General features: G+C 43.0%; 1 protein-coding gene across 3 annotated transcripts in view; it reads right to left on the bottom strand.

The window, feature by feature from the left end:
- PRKRA (protein activator of interferon induced protein kinase EIF2AK2) overlaps nucleotides 1-22,123 on the bottom strand; it is a 152,567-nt gene that overhangs the window by 110,292 nt on the left and 20,152 nt on the right. For 2 of the 3 annotated variants that reach the window (XM_078681505.1, XM_078681504.1), the window contains exons 2-3: nucleotides 8,065-8,234; nucleotides 6,252-6,333 (exon numbers count right to left, since the gene is read on the bottom strand). In XM_078681505.1, the coding sequence (XP_078537631.1) occupies nucleotides 6,252-6,333; nucleotides 8,065-8,234 (252 nt within the window). Of the gene's footprint in view, nucleotides 1-6,201; nucleotides 6,334-8,064; nucleotides 8,235-22,123 lie in introns of all 3 variants that reach the window. The other variant, XM_078681502.1, reaches the window with a different exon arrangement.

The raw sequence follows: 22,123 nt of genomic DNA, 5'->3' as shown, positions 1-22,123 counted from the left end.
CACATTATAGTTTGACGAAAAAGACATCCAATATATACACAATTATTCAAAAACTCAACAGTACAAAATTATGACACTACTACATAAAACATGAAGCAAAACATTTCATATGCACATTTCATATGTACATTTGCACAATATTCAAATTTGGTCAATATCATATATACATTACCAAAATGTTCATATTATTGATGCAATTCCAATCAAGGAATGGTGAACACAATTAAGAGAAAATCAAGAAGAAATCAAATGGAGAACAGATGAATCAGTAACATGCACAATCTTAATCAGTGAAAGAAAAGAAAACACTGAATCAATGTTTCAATCATTCAAAAGTGCTATTCTACAATAGGCCGACGCGTTTCGAACTCGAGATATGAATTAACGGGTTCTCATCAGGGCTGAGTGATTTTCCTTACAAAAGGCCGTCGTACTTTTTCTATAGGGTTTCAGTTGGGGGGTTCAGTTGCTTATTGTGGTCCCTGCCGGGATTTCTGAAGATGTTTGCATGGGGCATCTCCGGTGATTACACAGGGGACTTGTGACGTGCCCACCGGGACCGGTGCGAGCCTAAAGGGGTTAAAATGGGGTGGAATGTAAAAGATACTCGTTTTTTGCTGAACCAGGTATGCAAAGTTTTAACTGAGCAACGCATGTACCTGCGCTTGGCTTCACGTGTTTTTCAAAACCTCCGTCGGTTATACTGGTGTATCACAGATGATTTTCGGGCAGATCAGCGTGGTTTAGTGCAGTGCAGGACCTTGAATTCCAGGTCATGTATTTTGTAATTGTGACAATTCCTGAAGTCAGGTGACTTAATATAGTACCCCACCCCCCTTCCACATGGTGCATTGATGTTTGGTCACCAGCACTTGGAAGGAGAGCCTTTAACACAAAGCCAAAAGATTTAATCACGATCTGACTTGGTCTTCAGGGATGCAGCCCTAAACTTCACAACAAGCAGTTCAAAATACATGACCTGAATTCAAGGTCCTGCACTGCACTAAACCACGCTGATCTGCCCGAAAATCATCTGTGATACACCAGTATAACCGACGGAGGTTTTGAAAACACGTGAAGCCAAGCGCAGGTACATGCGTTGCTCAGTTAAAACTTTGCATACCTGGTTCAGCAAAAAACGAGTATCTTTTACATTCCACCCCATTTTAACCCTTTAGGCTCGCACCGGTCCCGGTGGGCACGTCACAAGTCCCCTGTGTAATCACCGGAGATGCCCCATGCAAACATCTTCAGAAATCCCGGCAGGGACCACAATAAGCAACTGAACCCCCCAACTGAAACCCTATAGAAAAAGTGCGACGGCCTTTTGTAAGGAAAATCACTCAGCCCTGATGAGAACCCGTTAATTCATATCTCGAGTTCGAAACGCGTCGGCCTATTGGAGAATAGCACTTTGAATGATTGAAACATTGATTCAGTGTTTTCTTTTCTTTCACTGATTAAGATTGTGCATGTTATTGATTCATCTGTTCTCCATTTGATTTCTTCTTGATTTTCTCTTAATTGTGTTCACCATTCCTTGATTGGAATTGCATCAATAATATGAACATTTTGGTAATGTATTTATGATATTGACCAAATTTGAATATTGTGCAAATGTACATATGAAATGTGCATATGAAATGTTTTGCTTCATGTTTTATGTAGTAGTGTCATAATTTTGTACTGTTGAGTTTTTGAATAATTGTGTATATATTGGATGTCTTTTTCGTCAAACTATAATGTGTTGTTTGAAAATGAATAATTCATAAGGTACAAATAAAAATACCATACAAATCCTCAATCAATAGGTGATTTGTTACTCCAATTAAGGAGACGTTACAAAGTATTTGTACGGCCAGCACTACGCTTTTTCTAAGATTTACATATGGTCCAGCTGCCCGTACGTCCCAGGACCTAACTCCCTGTTTACAACGACCCTGCAATCTAGGCAGTAAAAGCACTGGCTTTTAGCATTAGCTGTAACCCAATTCAAACTTTTCCAAGAGAAGAGAGGAAAAAAGCAGCAGTTTTCCACTGTACAGGATAAAAGAACATACAAACGAAATTTAAACACCATATCCCACAGCTTTAGTCTGTTCACTTCACCTTTGCTTGAACCTGGATCTGCCGTTTTTGTGTGAAATTCTCATCCATGGCAAAAAGGGGGGCCCACCTCTATTTAAATCTCTCCTTTGGAGAGGTTTCTGTTTTTTCTGGGCGGTGAAGTGGTTTTTATACTGGGGGCAGAAGGTTTTAGAAACCCGGCACAATGGCACTCCTTGATTACTTCAGATGAGAGACTGAGAAGGTGCTATCGAAGACACTTTGGCATCACAAACACTTGCTGAAGCGGCTGATGTCTCTGCCAGTGGTCAGCCGCTGAAATGGATCATTTGTGAAAGAACCTTGAGTAAGGTCAGTAGTAAAGAGTGGATCCATATATACCTGCGATACTGGCAGAGAACTGGTTTTGCTTAATTTTAGGTCAAAGCCCAACAGACAGCATAGCTACCTAGTTGCAAAATATAGATATTGGGGACATTCTGAGAGCTTCCCTGGGAATGCATTCTATCCATTGCTTACCATAGGCTTTGTAGTTTGTAACTCACATTTGTTTGCTTTCTATTTGCTGGATTTATTTGTTTAAGGCTGGCCAACATGTCTATGTCCCTTCCGTACAGCATAGCCTTTTCACCATCACTAATTATATTTTTCTATGAGTGTTCACTTTCTGTAAACATGCCTTTAAATTGTGTTGCTATTTTGTCACATTGGCCTTGCATTCAAAGACACAGGTAAAACATCAGGCTATTTCTTCCAGATGAGCTTGGTGTTTACTTTTTTTTCTGTGACTTCAAAGTGAGGGGATGTATGTGACAATCCTGCTGGGTACCCATGTGAGGTGAAAGGCAATAGGAGGATTTTTTTCTAGCAATTAACAAAATCTAAGGGTCCGTAAATGAACTGTGCACATTTTCAGAATACATTATAATTAGGAAAGCACATTTATTTTTTAATTTTAAAGTGTGAATATACAAATATTTTAATACAATCAAAACAAATAAATAAACTTGGTGATAAAATTTCCACACATTATTGTTTGTGCGCTGTATAGTTTTATCGGCAAAATTGTATGCCTGTACACATGTGATGTTTATTTGAATTGAAAATGTGTTGCCTGTAATAGCACAGCGCTACCACACGGTGCATACTCTACTCTATGCAACTCCACACTATGATACTCTTCGCCCCTCTATTCTCCGCCACTCCACCCCTCTCAATTCCACTCCATGACAGTGTATGCCACTTCACTCCGGGCCACTCAAATCCACTCTACAACTCTCCACTCTATTCCATTTCACTTCAATCTACCAAACTCCACTCTTTTCCAAGCCTCTGTGACATTTTACTCCACTCTTCGCTACTCCACTCTATTCAAAGACAAAAAAAATTAACTATGTCCACTTCAGAGCTGAATGCGCAGCAAGATCAGTAATGGAATACCAAAATGTCCTTTAATACCAATCTTCTCCTATTGATTGCAATATTCATACTTTATTCATAATTTATTAGTCATGGTCATGGTGGTTTTTTCAAAGCTTTATTGTTGGGGAATTTGCTGGGCCCTGCAAAAACCTAAAAAATAAATAATTTGCTAAAGGCAAAACCTTTTTTTCGGGAGGGGGTCTAAAAGAAAAGAAAGCACACATTACCATAGTACTTACTAACATTAAAAGGAACTACTTTGTGTCTGGGTGTGACCCTTGTGAAATGTTGGCATGCCGTAACCCGCAGTGAAGTCAGCCAATGGCTGAAATGGGCTGATATATTGCCCCGTAACGCATGTTGGAGTGGATGGAAGAAAAATATGGATGACACCAACCATAGAATAATGGATGAAGTCTGGCTGAAACTCCAATAAGTAACTATATTATACACATAATTTTATTAAAATCAAAAGGTCTCGGCTAATAGACTTAGTAAAGTCTGGGAAGGGCTGCAAGCCTCTTGCCTTTGAGAAAGAAAGAAGGAAAGAAACAAAGAAGGAAGGCAAGAAAGAAAGAAGGAAGGCAAGAAAGAAGGAAGGCAAGAAAAAAGGCAGGAAAGAAAGAAAGAAGGAAGGTAAGAAAGAAAAAAGAAGGAAGGCAAGAAAAAAGGAAGGCAAGACAGAAAAAAAAAAAGAAAGACACGACAGATTAATACAGAAAAGCGCTATACGAAAGTATACTATACATATTTTAGTAAAATCAAAATGTTTTGGCTAACTCCAAAATTATCACGACCAGCAAACTTGGAATATTACAAATGGGAACCAAAAATGCAAAATGATCACATGGCCAATGCATCTAGTTCTGCAAAAAACCCTAACCAAATCCCGAAATGTGAGCCATAGTTATATTTTTGATTATGATTCAACATTCAATCCACCAACCAAATGCTGATTTCAGAGGAATAAAGTTACTGTTATTGCTTCCATACAACAAGGTCTAATCACTCTTCTAAGGAGAGCACAAAGCGAAACTAAGCAAATCTATAGTTCTGGCTTACTTGTGCAACTGTAATGTGTTCTACATTGAGAAACAGCTTAGGGCCTCATTACGATATCGGTCGGAAAGGCTCCGAACGGCATTCGGATTTTCGACCGACCTGAAACATTTCCAACCGACCAATTACACTAGAAGGTAACCGTTCGGTATTTCGGACTCTGTTCCGACTGAAATTCGGAGACTCCAAGTCGGTCGGAGCCAAATTGTACAGCTCTACGGACCACGTTTCCGACCGACATATTACGATGTCAGATTCGGACAGCCTTTCTGAATCGGTGTACCGGACACGGAATGGCTGTCGGAAACTGACTTTGGGGGCCCCTAGCAGGCCCCCTTTCACTCCGAGGCCTCTGGTTGGGGTATTCATGGGGCACCTCTTTTCAACCATGCACAGTGTCGAAGGCAGCATGGGGTGCCTGCGACAGGTCAGACGGTTTCCCGCAACCACCCCTTTTTTCAATGGGAGCCTGTGTTGTCGGTTGGAACACAGGCTCCCATTGAAGTAAATGGGAGTCCGACAGAACGGTGTTCGGAAACATTGTAATCGGTCGGTTGGACTGGCCAAACCTGAGTCAGCCGGAACCATATCGTAATGAGGTCCACAGTGTACATGTAGCAGGTCACGTATTATGCTATACTCCCTGTGCTCAACCAGCACAAAGAGCACCTTCCGACAAAAGTTTAAAAGCCTAACATAGGTGGGTCAACATTGGTTTATGAGGACTGGATACATGACAGATTTTCAGAATGACCAGAGTTTTATAAATGATTCTGCCTTGGCTCTTTATCTACGCTGGAAACCACAATGCTAAAACACGACACCAGAACCCTTGCATTAGAATGACCCTTCCAATAGCCCCAACAATGTCACAAAATACAAACTCCTCAGGAAATTGATGAAACCGCTGAGACAATCCCACGACTGATAACCTAAAACATCAAACACAATAACAAAACTGGATTTTTCCTGCGTGCCATCAATATGACCTGTGCCCATTTACTACCCACGTTGCACTCTCTGCCCCCCACTAACAATCTTGGATACTCAACATTGGTACAAAACCTGCAAAAAATATTTTTGATCACTGTTGTTTTTGCCCAACAACTATTCTGGCTATACTAACCTCAAAGTCAACATGCAGTCATTCAGCTATATCAATCGCCACTTTGCGAGATTGTGAGCACAGTGCTCCAAAAGAATCGAAGTCATCATGATGGCACCACTAAAAACACTCAAAGATTTTTAACAGTATATTTATTTTCAGAAGAAAGTAAGGAGTTAACATCCACCTGCATCAATTACAACCAACTTAAGCACGGTCTTCCCTCACAAATCAAATATTGTAATTTACAAGTCGCAAAGCAAACATGAAAAGGCCCAATGATTATGCGTGGTATGCCCTCAATTGCAGTATTGTCAGAAGTACAGAAAACAAATACAGGAGGGGTACTGAGCTTCACCTTCTGGAGTTTAGAGATGGAACTTATGGAATAAAGACACAGTTGCTGAGTTTGGTCTTGAAAATATTGCAAGTGATGCAGCAATACTAGCTATTTGTGAGAGAAATGCTGCATGTCGCAAGAGCAGAATGCGTGTCTGCATTGCGTCACAAATGTGATCAGTAAAAATGTTAAATAGGCTCATATTAACATTAAAAAAATAGGAGTTGTTCTTGAATATAAAACAAACAGTAAGTTTACCTAATGTTGCAATCCCCTTTTAAGATTTTCAAAACAGCTTCTGCTGCTTTATGTCTTGCAATCTTCTTACTAGGACCTTGTCCTGTAGTGATACAAAAACAATACTCATGCACAAGTAAAAAATAGTATTTAGCATCTGAGGCTCAAAATTAGCAATAGTTCTGGATCCCAAGTTTCTATGTTTAAAAGCTGTGCTCCCTGCTCTGCTTCTGTAAGTAGCCCAGTGGTCTCCTCACATTTCCAGTTTGTTAAGGGAAACAAGATTGGACTACAATGCAGGAGTAAACCAGTGTATGGAGGAGGGTTACAGAATGTCAAGCAGCCTTTATACTTCAGTTGCACATAGCATGGGCTGAGCATGCCACAGGGTGGACCGTGCGTGGGTGAGGATAGTCAAAACGTGACAACGAGTTCGCTAAACACGATAGAGGCTGGCCCAAATGAGACAAAGGGTGGGATGAGGGAGACGAAGAGTGGTGCCACAGCAGCCCAAGGGATAACTATGGTTTCTGGAAGGAAAGGTCAAAGGGAATGACAAGCAAGGGCTAAAAAAACGGTTCTCTCTCATGGTGACATTATGACGATTTCTCTCAGCAAACCAATAAGGTTAATGAAAACTTATTTCCTACATTACATTTCTTTACTACAAGCTGGTAGATTTATTATAAACATAGATTTCAAGTTAAGTACATCGAGTGGAGATGGGATACAAAATGCCACATACATACTGAGCTGAAAGCAAACTTCTCCTATAAAAAACTAAAATTATGAATGGCATGGTTTATAATCTGGCAAAACCTCTAGGTAATTTCGAAAATACTATGAGTGGAATTAATGATTATCCTAATGAGAACAATACACAAATTAAACAAAATGACCTCTCAGAGTCCGTGTCCTCGTAAATACTTGTCCTCGGCCACATCTATACTTGCATGTCCGAAGCCTTGTCTTATTGCTCTGGGTAACACCACAAAGGTATCAGCAAGACATGTGCTTGAAAATAGTTATATGGATTTATCTACATCTTTAGCCCATTGGCTGCTGCCGTCGGCCAACGGTCGTCGCGTGCACTACCTTGGTAGTGCTGCGCACGTCCGTTGGCTGACGCTGCCCCATCCGTTTTTCGAACGTTCAGCACTGGAGCTGAACGTTCAACACAGGTTAAATTCCACTGTTGCCCTCCTAGCATATAAATCATCGAAAGACTTCAAACTAAGGGGGTCATTACAATTGTGGCCCGACTTCAGTCTGTCCACCATCGTCCCGGGGATTGGGACCGGCCGCCTATAAGGCGGCATTCCCGCACGTGGAATTAGAATGCGGCCTGGGGAACCGCCATGGAAAGGCTGGCGGAATGCAACATCTTGATGTGGCGGGAAGTGCCTGCTAGGCACTGCCACCATTCTAGGGAGGCGGGCTGGTCTGACAGGCAATCTTGAAGATTGCCTCTATCGAACCCATGGCGGACAGGCTTCCCGCCCACCAGCACACCCCCTGCCATCCTTATCTGGCAGATGAGAAATGGCCTTACGATGGCGGTGAACCCACTACCTACAGCCTGCCGGTGGCGAGTTCACCGCCATCGCAATGAGGCCCTAACTGGCTATACAAACTAAAAAGAAAGCCGGTAATAGCTCATGTATGCGGCAATCAGGTATCACATATTATTATCAACATAATGACAAAGGCACTGCATTTCTTACCCCACAGAAGTGAGAAATCTAAATGTGTACACAGGACCGTTGATTAAAAAAAAAAAAAAAAAAGAAAGATTAAAATGAGTAAATTGCAGTTTATGAATGGAATTACAGACCTGTGCATACTATTTCATCCACAGTCACTTTATATGTAAAGCTTGGAAGATGTGCTTGTCCCTCAGCCTTTTCCAAGTCATACACAGGAGGTTTACCAGTCTTGATACCATATTCCTGCAGCAACTGAATTGGTGTTTTTCCTGGATGGGCTGCAATCATTTCCCCCAAGCTGAAGAGTAAAGAAAAAGAATTACTTCACTAGGTGTGCATATAATTTCATCACAATCTATTTTGGCAATATTGCGCGCAAACTTAAAATAAATAGCAGCATAGTATCAAAATAGCAGCCATGTTTGCCCGAATTATTCAATTTAAAGTTCCCAACATTACAATGAAATGGATTAGAAAACTCTCAGTCTGTCTCTAACTAGTACGAGTCAAAATACCCAAAGTATCTTCAACTGTATGTTGCTTAACATATTGGTTCTTGGTATTTCAGAAACCTTCTGTTTCGAAAATGCAAATAATGCTGGTATAGATGCTTGATTGAATATCACCTACGAGAAACAGTACAAAAACGTGCCTGTCCAATACAATGGTTCCTTGTCAGTTTTGGGCTTTTGGAACATATGTGGTACTAAAGACGTTTAGTTAAACAGGTTAAGCACCACGATGACTAATTTGGATAATGTAAAAGCAATATTCATACAAATCTAGGAGTTAGTCGACAAAAGCAGTCTTCTCTTCAAGCAACAGAAATATTGCCGACCTGGTAGAGGAACTGAATCAGCTTTAATTGTAATCTGGGATCACAGACTAATGCAGATTTACCGTATATACTCTAATCACACACACTGTCCACGAACGCAATTTACAAATCTATAAAAAATAACATCGGTGAGTTACAGAGAACGGAATTCATTTAATAGGAGTGGTCTAGTAAAAAATAACCTTTTTGTATGACATCCTTGCAGAAGGCAAGGTCAGTGTGTTGCCTTAATAAAGTTGTGTACATGACTGCAAATTACAGTAAGGCTTAAAAAGACTGAACAAAGGTTGCATCACTGAAGAACTGCGTATGGCATAATGATTTTGTTAGGCACATTTATTGATGCAATTCAGCCATTGGTATAGCCTTGAGGTGTCATTTCGATATCTTTTCACCCAGGATTTTGGGATTCCATCGAGGGCCACAGTGTTTTTGTGATGTAAGTAGTAAGAAGTGGTTGGGTATTTGCTGTTGATAATTAGATATGTCACAATGTGGCTTTAGCATGGCCTGGCAAGTTTGGGTTTATGAAAATTATTTGAGGAGGTATCCACCTGCTGGTGTAACTGGAATGTGTTGGGTAGGTCTTGTGAATTCTTTTAGACGTGTACTGTGCTATATAATACAATAGTGCTATGGATTGTGGGGAGGGTTTGGGTGCATGAAGTTGTGGGTAAAATGATATCCACTTTAGTATGTGTGCACCCGTGTGAAAGGTGTTTTGTCTAATGTGTTTTGTTGAGAGTTTGTGTGTGTTATTCAGTGGGAAGCTCTATATGCCAGCATGCTGACACTTAACTACATGGCAAGCTGTTGTATGTTGCTTCCTTGCACACAGGTACACCTAATGTGTTATGTAGGCGGCTGTGTTCACTTTAAGGGATACTGGATCCTCATGGCAGCCTTTTAAAACATATCAGAGCTGTATTGGGATGTGTGTGATGTTCTGTGTGTTTTGTTGGACTAACATATCGGGCGTCACGAGAGGAAGTCCATGACATGGGACGATGAAACTTCTGAAGCTAGATATCTGGTTTAGTGTAAGTTTGACATGCATCAATTCTCCCAAGAATGAGCTAATGTTGGTTTGCATAGAAAGGTTTTCTATTCTCTCCAATATTTTGATGACCGGCAAATCTAGATTTAAACATTACAGCTATGGAATCCTTGGATTATGTGGAGGCCACTGGCATGGCAATCAATATAGCCAGGCTTCTCAATCTGCTTTTCTTTACAACAGAAAGGATAATGAGACTGGCAGCTTGATCAAACAGCTGAAGAGGTTCGACCACAGACAGGAAATCACAATTGCCAACAAATTGCAGTCCTATTTTCCTTCTCAAATTAGAGTGCAGCCATTATGCCAAATCTTACATATCTACCTCACTAAAGTGGTCCAATGCAGTAGCCACTCTCCAAAGGCTGGATTCCTGGAAGGTAGATTATTATGGTTATTTAATAACATCACCCAAAGATGTAGCACAGGCTCTGAATGAAATGTGGTGGTTATGCAGCAAATATACAGCCACTGAGTCATAAAGACTGCCTGGTGCTTGCCTATCCTATTTGTTCTTACTAAATTAACCCTTATCATTTGCTCCAATTTGAAAACATTTTGATGCGCCACAGACAACAGGATATTTCAGACCTTATGTTGGGTGGTATGGAACATTTATTTCTTTATTTATTTAGAGTTTTGTATAGAGCTAGCCAGACCCTAAGGTATCAGCGCGCTTCACAACATGGGTTAAGGCAACGTATTAAGGCGATCGTAAACACATTGAATCAAGGAGTAAGACCTGTGTGTTGAATAACATTACAGGAAAGGAAAACAAAGAGTCACAATAGTGAGCACATGCAAGGAGGGGAAGAGGTATAAATCTTGGTGAAGCCGTGGTTATGTCCTGCAAAGTGCAGGCTTGGGCTTTTCAGCAGCGACTATCCATTCGGGAAAGACCGGTTTAGGAAGTGGTCTTTGAGTTGCCTTTTGAATTGTAGAAAGGAGGGGGTAGTCCGGATATGAACTGGGATGGAGTTCCAGATTTTAGGGGCATTTCCAGAGAAGGATCGTGAAGCGTTTTTTTTGTGGATTTTCGGCGGGATAGGAGTAGTGTTGGAGCTTCTGAGGCTTCTTGTCTGACCAGCCTTCTTAAGTTTGGCGGGCAGGTAGGCTGGTTTCCCTGTATGAAGGGCTTTGTGTGTGAGGCAGGCCGTTCTGAAATTGGCACGCATTTCAATTGGGAGCCATTTTAGCTCTCGGAGTGCAGGCGAGATGTGATTAAACGTCTTCACTCCAGTGACCATTCTGGCTGCTGCGTTGAGCGTAGATCTGAGGGGGGCTAGGTGGAATTTTGCTGTACCTGTAGCCAGAAACCGGTCCTTGGATGCTTGATTCCGGTCTGGGAAAGACATGGCTTGGTAGTTCGGACTGGACTGTTCCCATGAGGCACAGGGTCAGAGCTGATTTGCATATAGCCAGTGTCTAACCCAGGGTGGTGTGGAGTGCAAAAAAACGATGGATTTAGGCCCAGATCCTTGTAATGGGGTGAATTTATGACATTGTTCTACATTCTGTCCATCAACTGTGTTTTTTGCAAGTACCTGTAAGGGAAGCATTCCCGTAATCTAGTCTTGACAGCACCAGGGATTGAGTGGCTAGTTTGAGGTCGTTAGGCGGGATGAAGGGCTTAATTCTGTTAAGAAGCTTCAGGTTAAGGAAGGCGCTCTTGGTGGTGTTCTTAATGTTTTTGGTCATGTCAAGTTTGGGGTCAAGGGTGATTCTGAGCGATTTTGCGGAATCCGCCAGGGTGAGATTGTCATTTAGGGCGTTGATTGAGTTTAGCCATTCTGTGATTTGGGGGTTCTCCTCTTTGTTAGAGATGAAGAGGATTTCCGTTTTGCCTTTATTGAGTTTCAGGTGGTTTTGAGATAACCAGTGTTGGACGACTCTTAGAGTGTCATTGAGTCTGTGAATATCATCAATGGATGAAGTTTCAAGGTAGATCTGGGTGTCGTCTGCGTAGAGGTGAAAGGGAATGTTCTACTTTTGGAGTATGGTGGTGAGGGGTTCCTTGTAGATGTTGAACAATTGAGGTGATAAAACTGATCTATGTGGGACGCCTCTGCTGACGGGGTGGATGTCTGGTGAAAAGTTTCTAATCTTTATTCTTTGGCTGCGGTTCTGGAGAAAAGAGGAGAACCACCTTTTCTGCCCCTACCTTCTCAAGAAGTACCTTGATAAGAAGGTTATGGTCTACCGTGTAAAAGGCAGCTGATAAGTTCAGGAGAATGAGTAGGGAGCATTAGCCTGCATCTAGTGATTTGTGTAAGTCGTCAATGACATTGAGGATCGTTGTCTCTGTGCTGCAACCCTTTCTGAAGCCTAATTGGTGAGTGTCTAAGAGGTTGGTGCTGTCTGTGTGTTGGGTCAATTGGAGGAGAAATTACCTTTCCAGGATTTTGGCTAGGAGAGGAAGATTAGATATGAGTCTGAAGTTGTTTAAGTCGTTAGTGTCTAAGCCGTTTTTTTCAATAGTGGCGTGACTTGGCCGACTTTGAAGCAGTCCGGTATGACTCCAGTAGTGAGAGAGCTGTTAATGATCTTGGTCCAGAGCGGGGCTAGGAGATATTGAGCATTTTGGCTAACTGGGCCGGTATAGGATCGGAGGCGTGTGAGGAGGGTTTAGCGGTGGAGATCATTTTGGCTATCTCTGCTTCGGCGATGGGGTTGAAAACTTTCCAGTGTGTAGGTGGGAGCTCGTGAGTGGCAGCTCCTGTCCCTAGGGGCGTACTCTTGTGTGGGGGACTGCGGGTGACATCAAGGGAGAGCTCAATCTTGGAAATTTTGTCATTGAAGAAGTTAGCGAAATTCTCACACAAGTCTTTGGAAGCCAGAACTGAGGGTGCCGGGGTTTGGAAGTTTGTTGGAGAATGAGCTTGAAGAGCTCCTTGGTCCTGTTTTTAGCATTGTCCAAAGCGTTGCAAAAGAAAGAAGTCTTTTCATTTTTGATGTGTTTTTTGTACATATCCCGTATTGTTTTGAGTTGTTCACGGAGGATTATGGACGGGTTGTTCCGCCAGAGTCTTTCAGCGGCTCTTAGTTGCCTTCTCTCAGAGTTTATGTCTGTGTTTTTACCCAGGATCTGGATGGGGTGTTTCTAACCCATTTTTGTTTCAGGGACGCTATTTCGTCTAGAATGTCAGTCATAGTAGAGTTGTAGTGGGAGGTGAGTTCTGTTGTGGTGAGATCCTCTGTGGGGATGTAAAGGACAGAGCTTATCTTGACTTCCAAGTCTGCCAGAGAGATCGTAGTGAGATTTCTCACCCATTGAGGGGGGTCCCGCTTGAGGGGCTGTCCTAGGAGCACTTGGTTGATGTTGAATAGGATGATGTGGTGATCGGACCAGTCAACGGGCAGGATGTGGTCGATCGTGACTGAGTCCGGATGGGCAATAATGGCATCAAGGGTTGCTCCTCCGTTGTGGGTTTCCTCTTCGCAATGTTGGCCGAGGTTGTTGAGCAGTGGGTTATCAGGTCGGATAAATGTTCCCCGAATGCGGCGGAGTGGCCAGGTGGGTGGTAGAGGAGGTGGCAGAGAAGTGGTTTGTTATCTCTTGTCTTGATGTTGGTAGTTAGACATTCGAAGGAGTTGTAGTTGAAGGTGTCGATTTCGGTCATAGATATGGTGGTCTTGTGTATGATCGCTACACCCCCACCTCACTGGTCTTTTCTGTCTTTATTCATGATCGCAAAGCCTGGGGGAACAAGTAAGTCCATGAATGGGGAGGAGAACTCGTTAAGCCATGATTCGGTGATGTCAATGTCTTGAGTAAGTATGGTTTCTGTCAGCTCTGTTGTATGTTTGGTGGCTGATCTGCAATTTATGAGCATGTACTTGGTGGAAGGCAGCTCCTTATTAATTTTCTTCATTAAGGGGGACCTGGGGATGTTCGTGAGGAAGGATGGGGGTCTTGGGTCTCTCGGAGGTAGGTGGTCTCTTCTAAATCCTGTGATGACTTGGATCTTAGCTTTAGGGAAGAGAGAGGCGGCAGTGTCAAACGAGGAGGCAAGCTCCATCGCTTTGTTCGTGGACATAGCTGGTCTAGATCTGTAGGGTCTCTGAGTCTGGTTTGGGAGAAGGGTTGAGTTCCGATTGCACGCCTGCCCTTGAGCGGGTCTTTGATGATTAGAGCTGGAGAAAGTGTGGGACAGAAGCATGGCGTCGGAACAGGAGTGCTCTCTATGAGCTCCTGAGAGTCGGGATCACTTTCCAGTGAATATCCCGGTGTTACCCTGCCATCCAAACCTGCAACATTACCCCCTGCAATACCTTTCTCTTTCGGGCCTCGGAGAGACATCACAGACGAGCCTGCCAGCCAAGCGACCAAAGAAAAAGCGAGGAGGAGCGACTGAAGTTCCCTTAATGAAGCAGCCATTTTTGCCGTAGAAAGAGCCACTGAAATAGCCTGATCTGACCAGAAGAACTCACACAAGGCAGCTCTTAGGGGCGGCGAGCGAGGAGTGTGTCTGAAGGTGTCACGCTGTGAGAAGGCTGTCCCGGTTTGCCAGAGGCTCCGCAGCCTCAACGTTGCGCTGTTGAAATCGCCTGATTTTTGCCACCAGCTCCGTCGCGCCCCCGAGGCAGTTCTGAGACACGGCGATCAAGGTAAGGAGCCAGAGGGATCGCGCTGATGATGAGAGGGGTATCCCGGTTCACCTCGGCTACCTCGAGTCCCCAGAGGCAACACTGAGGTGCAGTGTTTGGAGAATAGGTTCGGGAGGGTCACGCCGCCAAGAGCAGACTGCCTGATCTGCAGAAAGCGAGGAGACACAATTAGGGGCAAGGAGGAAGGCTTCTGGAGAACTCTCCTGCCTTTCGTGTCAGCCTGCTACTCTCTCTCCCATGCTGCACCGCCGCCTACCTTCAGAGTGCTCTCAGAGCTGTCTGTCAGCATCTCCGCTTGTCAATTACTTTCTGGGGCAGACGACAAGCAGAGTGGGTGCGAGGCGCACTCCCTTCACTCTAACACTTCGAGTGTTTTTTGCGCGCTTGATTTTCTGTGACTATTGTTTTTGGCTTATAGAAAACAAAGAAAACAAATAAATGGATAATGGTTTCACACAAACTTTCAGCCAAGTGAAAGTGGGGAATAATCATTCCCTACGGCACTAAGCTCACAATAGCGCCTTCAACCACTTTTCGAGGTGACCTCACCATCACCCTCTACAAAAGCGGCATTGTACTGACCCAAGCCTCACCTAAAAACCTTGACAAATTCTCAGAGCTTTTCATTACTCTTCGAAACTATGTGCAAGACACAGGGTCGCCAACCAACACCCGGCCAAACCGTACACCTACCCCCTTGCCCAATACAGAACACCCGAATTCCATCACTACGCCTACAATCTTCCCTAACGCTATGGACCTGAGTCCACCCCTCCACATGAGTCCATCCCCCCGCGCTTCCCACTCAGAATCCACGGTTCCCATCACATTGCACCTTAACCCTATCAGGCCGCCTTCAGCCGCCCGAGCGAACCTAACACTGAACCTTTGACCCCCTCCCTCCGTGCTCCCTCCTCGATCTCCAGGACCACTACCTCTACGTCACCAGTGACCTGGGCTATAGCAGGTCAAACCTGCTCCGCTAACCCTCAAGCCACTCCCTCTATGACCCCACACACAATCCATCCTAGCCACCAAGCCCCACACCCCTCAACGACTCCTACTGTACAAGATCAGGCCTACACTTCTAACACTCAAGCCACCTCTCCTACGACTCCCAGTTCAGTCCACCGTGCCCTCCTACACCCCACTCCACAGACATAATTTCCTTGCAATCCAGAGCTTCCATAATAATTCAGAACCTCCATTCCTCCATCCTCGATCTTACAAAACTCCTCCACCTCGCTGAACTCTCCTTCGCAAAGCTCATGCCCCAGACTTCCTCCCTTCTAATCCCAGAGATCCCCAAACGACCACTACCGACAACATCAAGACATCTGCGCCCTCACAAGCACACTAGCTGCCTGTCTGAGGAGGAAACCTTTGACCTCGCCCTCTCCTACAACCTCTCCCTCACCACAACTAATCCACTAGATCTCACCGAAAAGGAAATCCAGGACCTCCTTCTGGACCTTAACACAGCCCCTATTTCTCCCCGTCTACCTGATGTGAGTGACGTGAGTGCCGCACACCCCATCCACACGGTAGCCATCGACCCACACAGATCAGCCCCCCCCTCCTACTAATAGAAGAATGCTCAGAAGCAACCTTACGCCAGTGCCCTTGTCCGTCCCGACCCTCGCCACCACTCCTCTCCCTGCCTTGACGGGTCTCTTAATCAACTGTCGTTCTGCAGTGAAGTATGCGGCCGATGTCGACGCACTCATTCTGAACAACAACACCGACATAGCCATATTAACAGAATCATGGCTTAATGAATCCTCATCCCCATGCCTCGACCTCTTAATCCCCCCTAACTTCAACATTGTCAGGCTCGACAGACCACATAACAAAAAAGGAGGTGGAATTGCCTGCATCCATCGCTCTAACCTCCTGGTCACTGAGCTTTTAACGGATACTACTGACTCCTGTGAATATCTAGCCCTCTCAGTCTTCAGTAGCACCATCCACATATGTAACCTACACATGTTTTATCACCCCCCAGGCACAAACGAACCTTTCACTGACTACCTCATGAAAGTTATTACGGCTAAGAACTCCCCTAACTCCAAGGACATTTTCTTCTGCGACTTCAACCTGCACTGGAATGATCTTAAGGATCCCCATGTCAACGCCATTAAAGACCTCTTGGCCGATCTAGCCCTGACCCAAGCTTGCCCTCTCCCAACCCACTCGAAAGGAGCCACTCTTGACTGGATCATCTCCAAGGAAACCACCGTCAAGCTCACCTCGATAGAGCCCTGCGACTGGTCTGACCACCATACCATCGCCTTTCTGTTACCTAGCACACGCAAGACAAGGACACCACAACAGGTACTTCCAAAACGCTGGGTCAGAGACACCAAGAACCTAGACATCAACAAGCTTGAGATCCGCTGCAAAACCGACCTACCACCCCCCCCTCTCCCCACATCACCTCGGTCAGTGACCTCAATGATCATTACTTGGCTACTATGTCAAGCATCTTGGATGACCTAGCCCCTCTAAAACGAAAAATAACTCAAGTCAGAGATAAAAACCCATGGTTCACTGGTTCCCTCAAGGACGAGAGAAGATCCCTCCGACATCATGAAAGAAGCTGGAGACAGCACCCCTAAACAGACCACCTAAAACTCCTTCGCCGGGCCAGAAATATCTACAACAAGAACATCGTCAACTCAAAAAAAGAATTCTTCAGAGCGGAACTAGGAAACATACTGTCACGGTTATAAAATCATGCCAGTTTACATGAGTTTTTTTATCAATTTCTTTGGATATCCCCTTTCTCTCAGTTTTTTTCCTCAGTGTATCAGAGTGTTTAAGATAATCTCCCATCTTGGTGCAGTTCCTCCTAAGATGGAGAAACTGTCCAAATGGTACGTTATCACGTTGAGACCTGGGATGGTAACTGTTATAATGTAGGAGTGTATTTTTGTCAGTGGATTTGGTATACAATTCCACTTCTAATATTCCCTCCATGCTTTTGACCATAATATCTAAGAAGTGCACCGCGCTGGTATCATATTCGGCTATAAATCTCAGGTTAGTGTCCCCAAGATTGAGCCATTCCAAAATGTCCTCCAGGGTGTCCACGTTACCCTCCCAGATAAAAAAAGATGTTGTCAATGAAGCGACGCCACATCTATATTTGTATTTATTGTACATTCAGTGGAATGTTTTTTAATCCTGTAATAAACAGTCTGTTTTGATATAATTAATGTGTTATTTTTCTTTGTAATGTTTCACAACTAATTATGAATTGCTCCTGATGACTTGAGGTGAGTGAATAGATTGAATGTGTTCGATTCTGATGTTATATAAATCACCCAAAGGGAAAAATCCTGTTTTTACTTGATAGTTACTCTGCACTCCATTCCCTTTCGGTTGAAATAGAGCCCCTCTCATTGGTTTGAGAGAAGGATAAGTTACTTACCTGTAATCCTAGTTCTCTTCCTGGGATATACTCATCAAAGTCATAAGCACCCCACCCGCCTCCCCCGTCTAGCAATGTTAGTACAGGTTTTAAGTGGTTTTTATACTCCTTTACAAAAAGAACTGACCTAACTGCCACCTGTGGTGCATGCTGGGAGCACAGGGCTCGGAGGTTCTTAAAGGCAAAGTGCCTTGATTAACATAATATGTGTATTTGTAAAGCGCACGTTCACCCAGAGGTTTCTTGGCGCTGAATAACAGATGTTCATTGTTACCCAACTCAATGGTGCTCATTTAATCGACCTCAGATGGATGAAAGGCTGAGTGGACCCGCCGGGACTTGAAGCTGTGACCATGAAGTCGAACACAGGCCCCTGCAATGGACGCATTAGTCCACTGAGCCGCCAGACCCGGCTTGTAAATCTTAAAGGCGAGGTGGTGCCAGTTGTCTTTTCTGTCTCAGGACAGTAATTCCTATGCAGCCTATGGGCCAAACTGCCTACAATTACTTGTGTTTTTCCCCTGTTCTGGAAAATAAATCATCAGTGATGTCACTGACCATGTCATGGATGATGTAATATGTGACATCATAAGCAGTGGATTGCGGGTGCGCGAAATATAGTTAGTACAACTAACTATATAGGAGCAATTTCAATGGTTTTGTATGAGTGAAATGTCCAGCTAACTATAACACCCCTAAAACATTTTTTTAAGTGAATTTTAAAGGTTTTTTAAATGCTAATTCCTAACTATATAAGGCCTGAAACCTATGGTTTTTTCATGCATGACTTACTATCTAAATGAATAGATGAAGTTGTGTTTGTATAAGTGTGTAGCTAAGTAAATATGTAAGTATGATCCATTGTTTGCATAAGTGAGTAGGATGACTTCATATGTGAATAGGATGTGTGCTGTGTGTAATGTCGATTTAGGTGTATAAGTATTTTGATAGTGTTCTATTGTTCATTGACAGCATGTATGAGTGAATCTACAGGTAAGTGATTAGATGTGTGTATACATCTATGAATCACTGAGTGGGTTTTTAGATACTTGTATTGCTGTAACAATGGATTCAAATATGATACTCTGTATTTTACAAAGAGTGATGAAAGATTTTACTAGTGTATGAATAGGTGTATGTGATTGTCACGTGGATGATGTCATCAGTGATGTCATCAGTGATGTCATTTGAGATGTAATCAGTGATGTCACTGACCATGTCATGAATGATGTAATATGTGACATCAGCAGTGGATTGCGGGTGCGCGAAATATAGTTAGTACAACTAACTATATAGGAGCAATTTCAATGGTTTTGTATGAGTGAAATGTCCAGCTAACTATAACACCCCTAAAACTTATAGTTTTTTGAGTGAATTTTAAAGGTTTTTTAAATGCCAATTCCTAACTATATAAGGCCTGAAACCTATGGTTTTTTCAGTGTATATATATATATATATATATATATATATATATATATATATATATATATATATATATACACACACACACACACACACACACTCCGGGGTCCCACACATGGGCGGGGATAATTCACTGCTTATGACTATTGATGAGTGTTCCCTGGAAGAGAAGCCCATGCCCACTCCCCTCCATCGGTACAGCAGATGAGTGGCCGGCCAGTGCATTTTTTTATAACGCCTTGGGGAGCTTCACCTTGGCTGATCAGAAGATGCCATAGAGGACTGTGAATGGGGTGTACTCCACAGTCCTTCCATGATAAGCCCTTCAACCACCGAAGGACTACCAGCATGTAATCAAGTGTAAAAAACGCCTAATCAGACCATCTGAACCACCGTCTGTGTGCAGCTGAGTTCTGTACTTCATCTCTGCCTTTGTGAAGACCTTTGTGTGTGCAGCCTTTATTTGGCTACTTCTTACAATTGCTGTCACTGTGGGGTTGCACTTCTTTTTTCAGTAAGGGGAAGCCACTGATAAAATAAAATAACCCAGAATAACCTTAACTTAGTATAGAAAGTCTTCTTATGTCAGCTCAATTTATCATGTAATATGTATTTAACAGTGTGTACTCATTTAGCTCGTGAAAGAAACACAAAGCATAGCCCTTTGGTGATAAATAGAAGGCAGAAGTCAATACCCATCCAGCGGCTGAAATGCACATTGTATAAACAGGATTATTGGGTTTAACTTCCAGTTTTATCAAACTTTGTAATCAAACATAAATCAATTAACTTTACTATGCCACATTTTATTTGATAGTCAAGTCTAAGAAATTACGTTCAGGACATGTCCTGTAAAACACTTCACCTACATTGGGTTTTATAGAAAATGATTTGCTCTATATACACCAAGATTGGCCACATATACAGTGCATAAAACACATTGAAATCTCCTGGTATACACATGGTAGTGTCGTCAGGGCACCGTGTGTGGGGAAAAGTTTATATTTAAAAATTATTACTTTTAACAGTCGTCAACACAATGAGGTAATGTACTGCAATGAAACGTGTGTTCAAGAAATAACATTTCTAATTAGAAAGAGTATTTTTTTTCTTGACATTAGAGTATCATTTACGCGATTAATCTTTTGATGACCCTTGGCTCCTAGAGTCAAGTCTGACGCCTTACCCTACCAATTTCCTAGCTCATCCAGCTCTATGGCTTACCGTTCCAATCCCTACCACTGCCGTACAACTGTAAATCTTTGCTCTGGTTTCAAAATTAATAGTAGCTATGGAGCCCTAAACATCTTTATTACAGATGGGAACCTCTTCTGGGAATGACCATGTGTCTCACGAGTTTTCTTGCACTTACATTAGTTAGTTCAGTAGGTGGGGAGAGTTCCGAGTCTGTGCTCCTGTCGCCGTTTACATCTCATTTGTGTTTGAGGGGGAAAAGGGAGGAACTATAAAACGTGTCAAAGTGCCCGAAAACTACCAATATATGCTAGTCAGGAGCAGCAAAGTTTTAGTTACAGGTATATTCCCTTGCAACTTCTCAGTCCATTGTACCGCTGAGATTTCCTTTCCATCTTCAACACCTGTGATGTTTTTTAGTAACCCACCCTCCACAGATATTTCTCGTAACAATGCTCCCCAATCCCCCCGGACTCCCACCTTATCTGAAATACAGATGGACAGGGATGAGGTGTGCAGGACTCGTCGAGGGCATGGTTAAGTTTGTCTAAAAGTGAGTAATGTTAATTCGGGCCTACAGAATCAGTGCGTGCTGGTAAAGCATCAAGAAACGTAAGCAGGGTTAAGGCTGATGTCTCAGTACAATATGTTAAAAATGTTTGTATGGCCCTAAAAATATAGGGGCATGGATCCCGGTGATATATCGGTACAAAGATCTTGTGACAGTGATTCTATAAACAAACACATTTCTCTTTTAACCTTTTAAAAACTTAGGAACACTGAGTTAGACTTTTCTAAGTTGGGTTGAAATTTAATTTTGATGTCTTCAAACCATATAAACAATTTCTTAAAACTCATTGCCCCTTAACTTGCAACTGGACTTAAACACGATTTGTGATTATGGCAAGAAAGGCACGAACCATGAGGAATTGGAAAGTCCAAAGCTGACTTGTAGATAGTTAGGAACCTACAATGGCCATAGAAAGCTTTTCCCTTATGGATTCTGGGCAGGTCACATATGTTTACTGCTTGCATGGTGAAAGCAATGCACAGGCACAAGTAGGTTGCAAAGAGAGCCTGTGTGCAGCCACAGTGATATGAAAAGCCAAGAAATATTAGATTTAGCCGAAACGCTTGCACTGTCACAGGATTTGCAGCATTGGCCACGTTCAAGCAGTGGAAACTTGCCACGTACAACAATGGAGTAACAGCATTCAGTTTGACACTATAGCAAATTTTGCACTTATAAGTGCAAGTCCTTCATACAACAAGAGATGCACGAAACAAAATATCTTTGGACACAGCTTTGGCTTGGTTCATCTTCTAAACCAGAGTCATCATCGTTATATTATAGGTTTGCTTCTTAGAACTCTGTACCATGCCTCTAGCTGGTCAACCTCACTCGGACCTACTGGTAGAAATCCTAAAATATGAGTTTTTAAGAAAAAGCCAGCTTATGCAGGAAAACTTGATCAACTGGTTAGTACCAACAAGCTTTTTTCAGCTAAAATAGAAGAAGAAATGCATTCATATAATTCATAAACCTATCTTTTCTGCAGAACCTGATAATGTATTTATTTCTAAGTGGTCCCTGGCACCAAGATACCAATAGGCGAATGGTGCATTTCACAAGTA

The sequence above is a fragment of the Lissotriton helveticus genome, chromosome 3_1 (genome assembly GCF_964261635.1).
Source record: "Lissotriton helveticus chromosome 3_1, aLisHel1.1, whole genome shotgun sequence".
NCBI lineage: Eukaryota > Metazoa > Chordata > Amphibia > Caudata > Salamandridae > Lissotriton > Lissotriton helveticus.
This window is presented reverse-complemented; position numbering and strand designations above follow the sequence as displayed.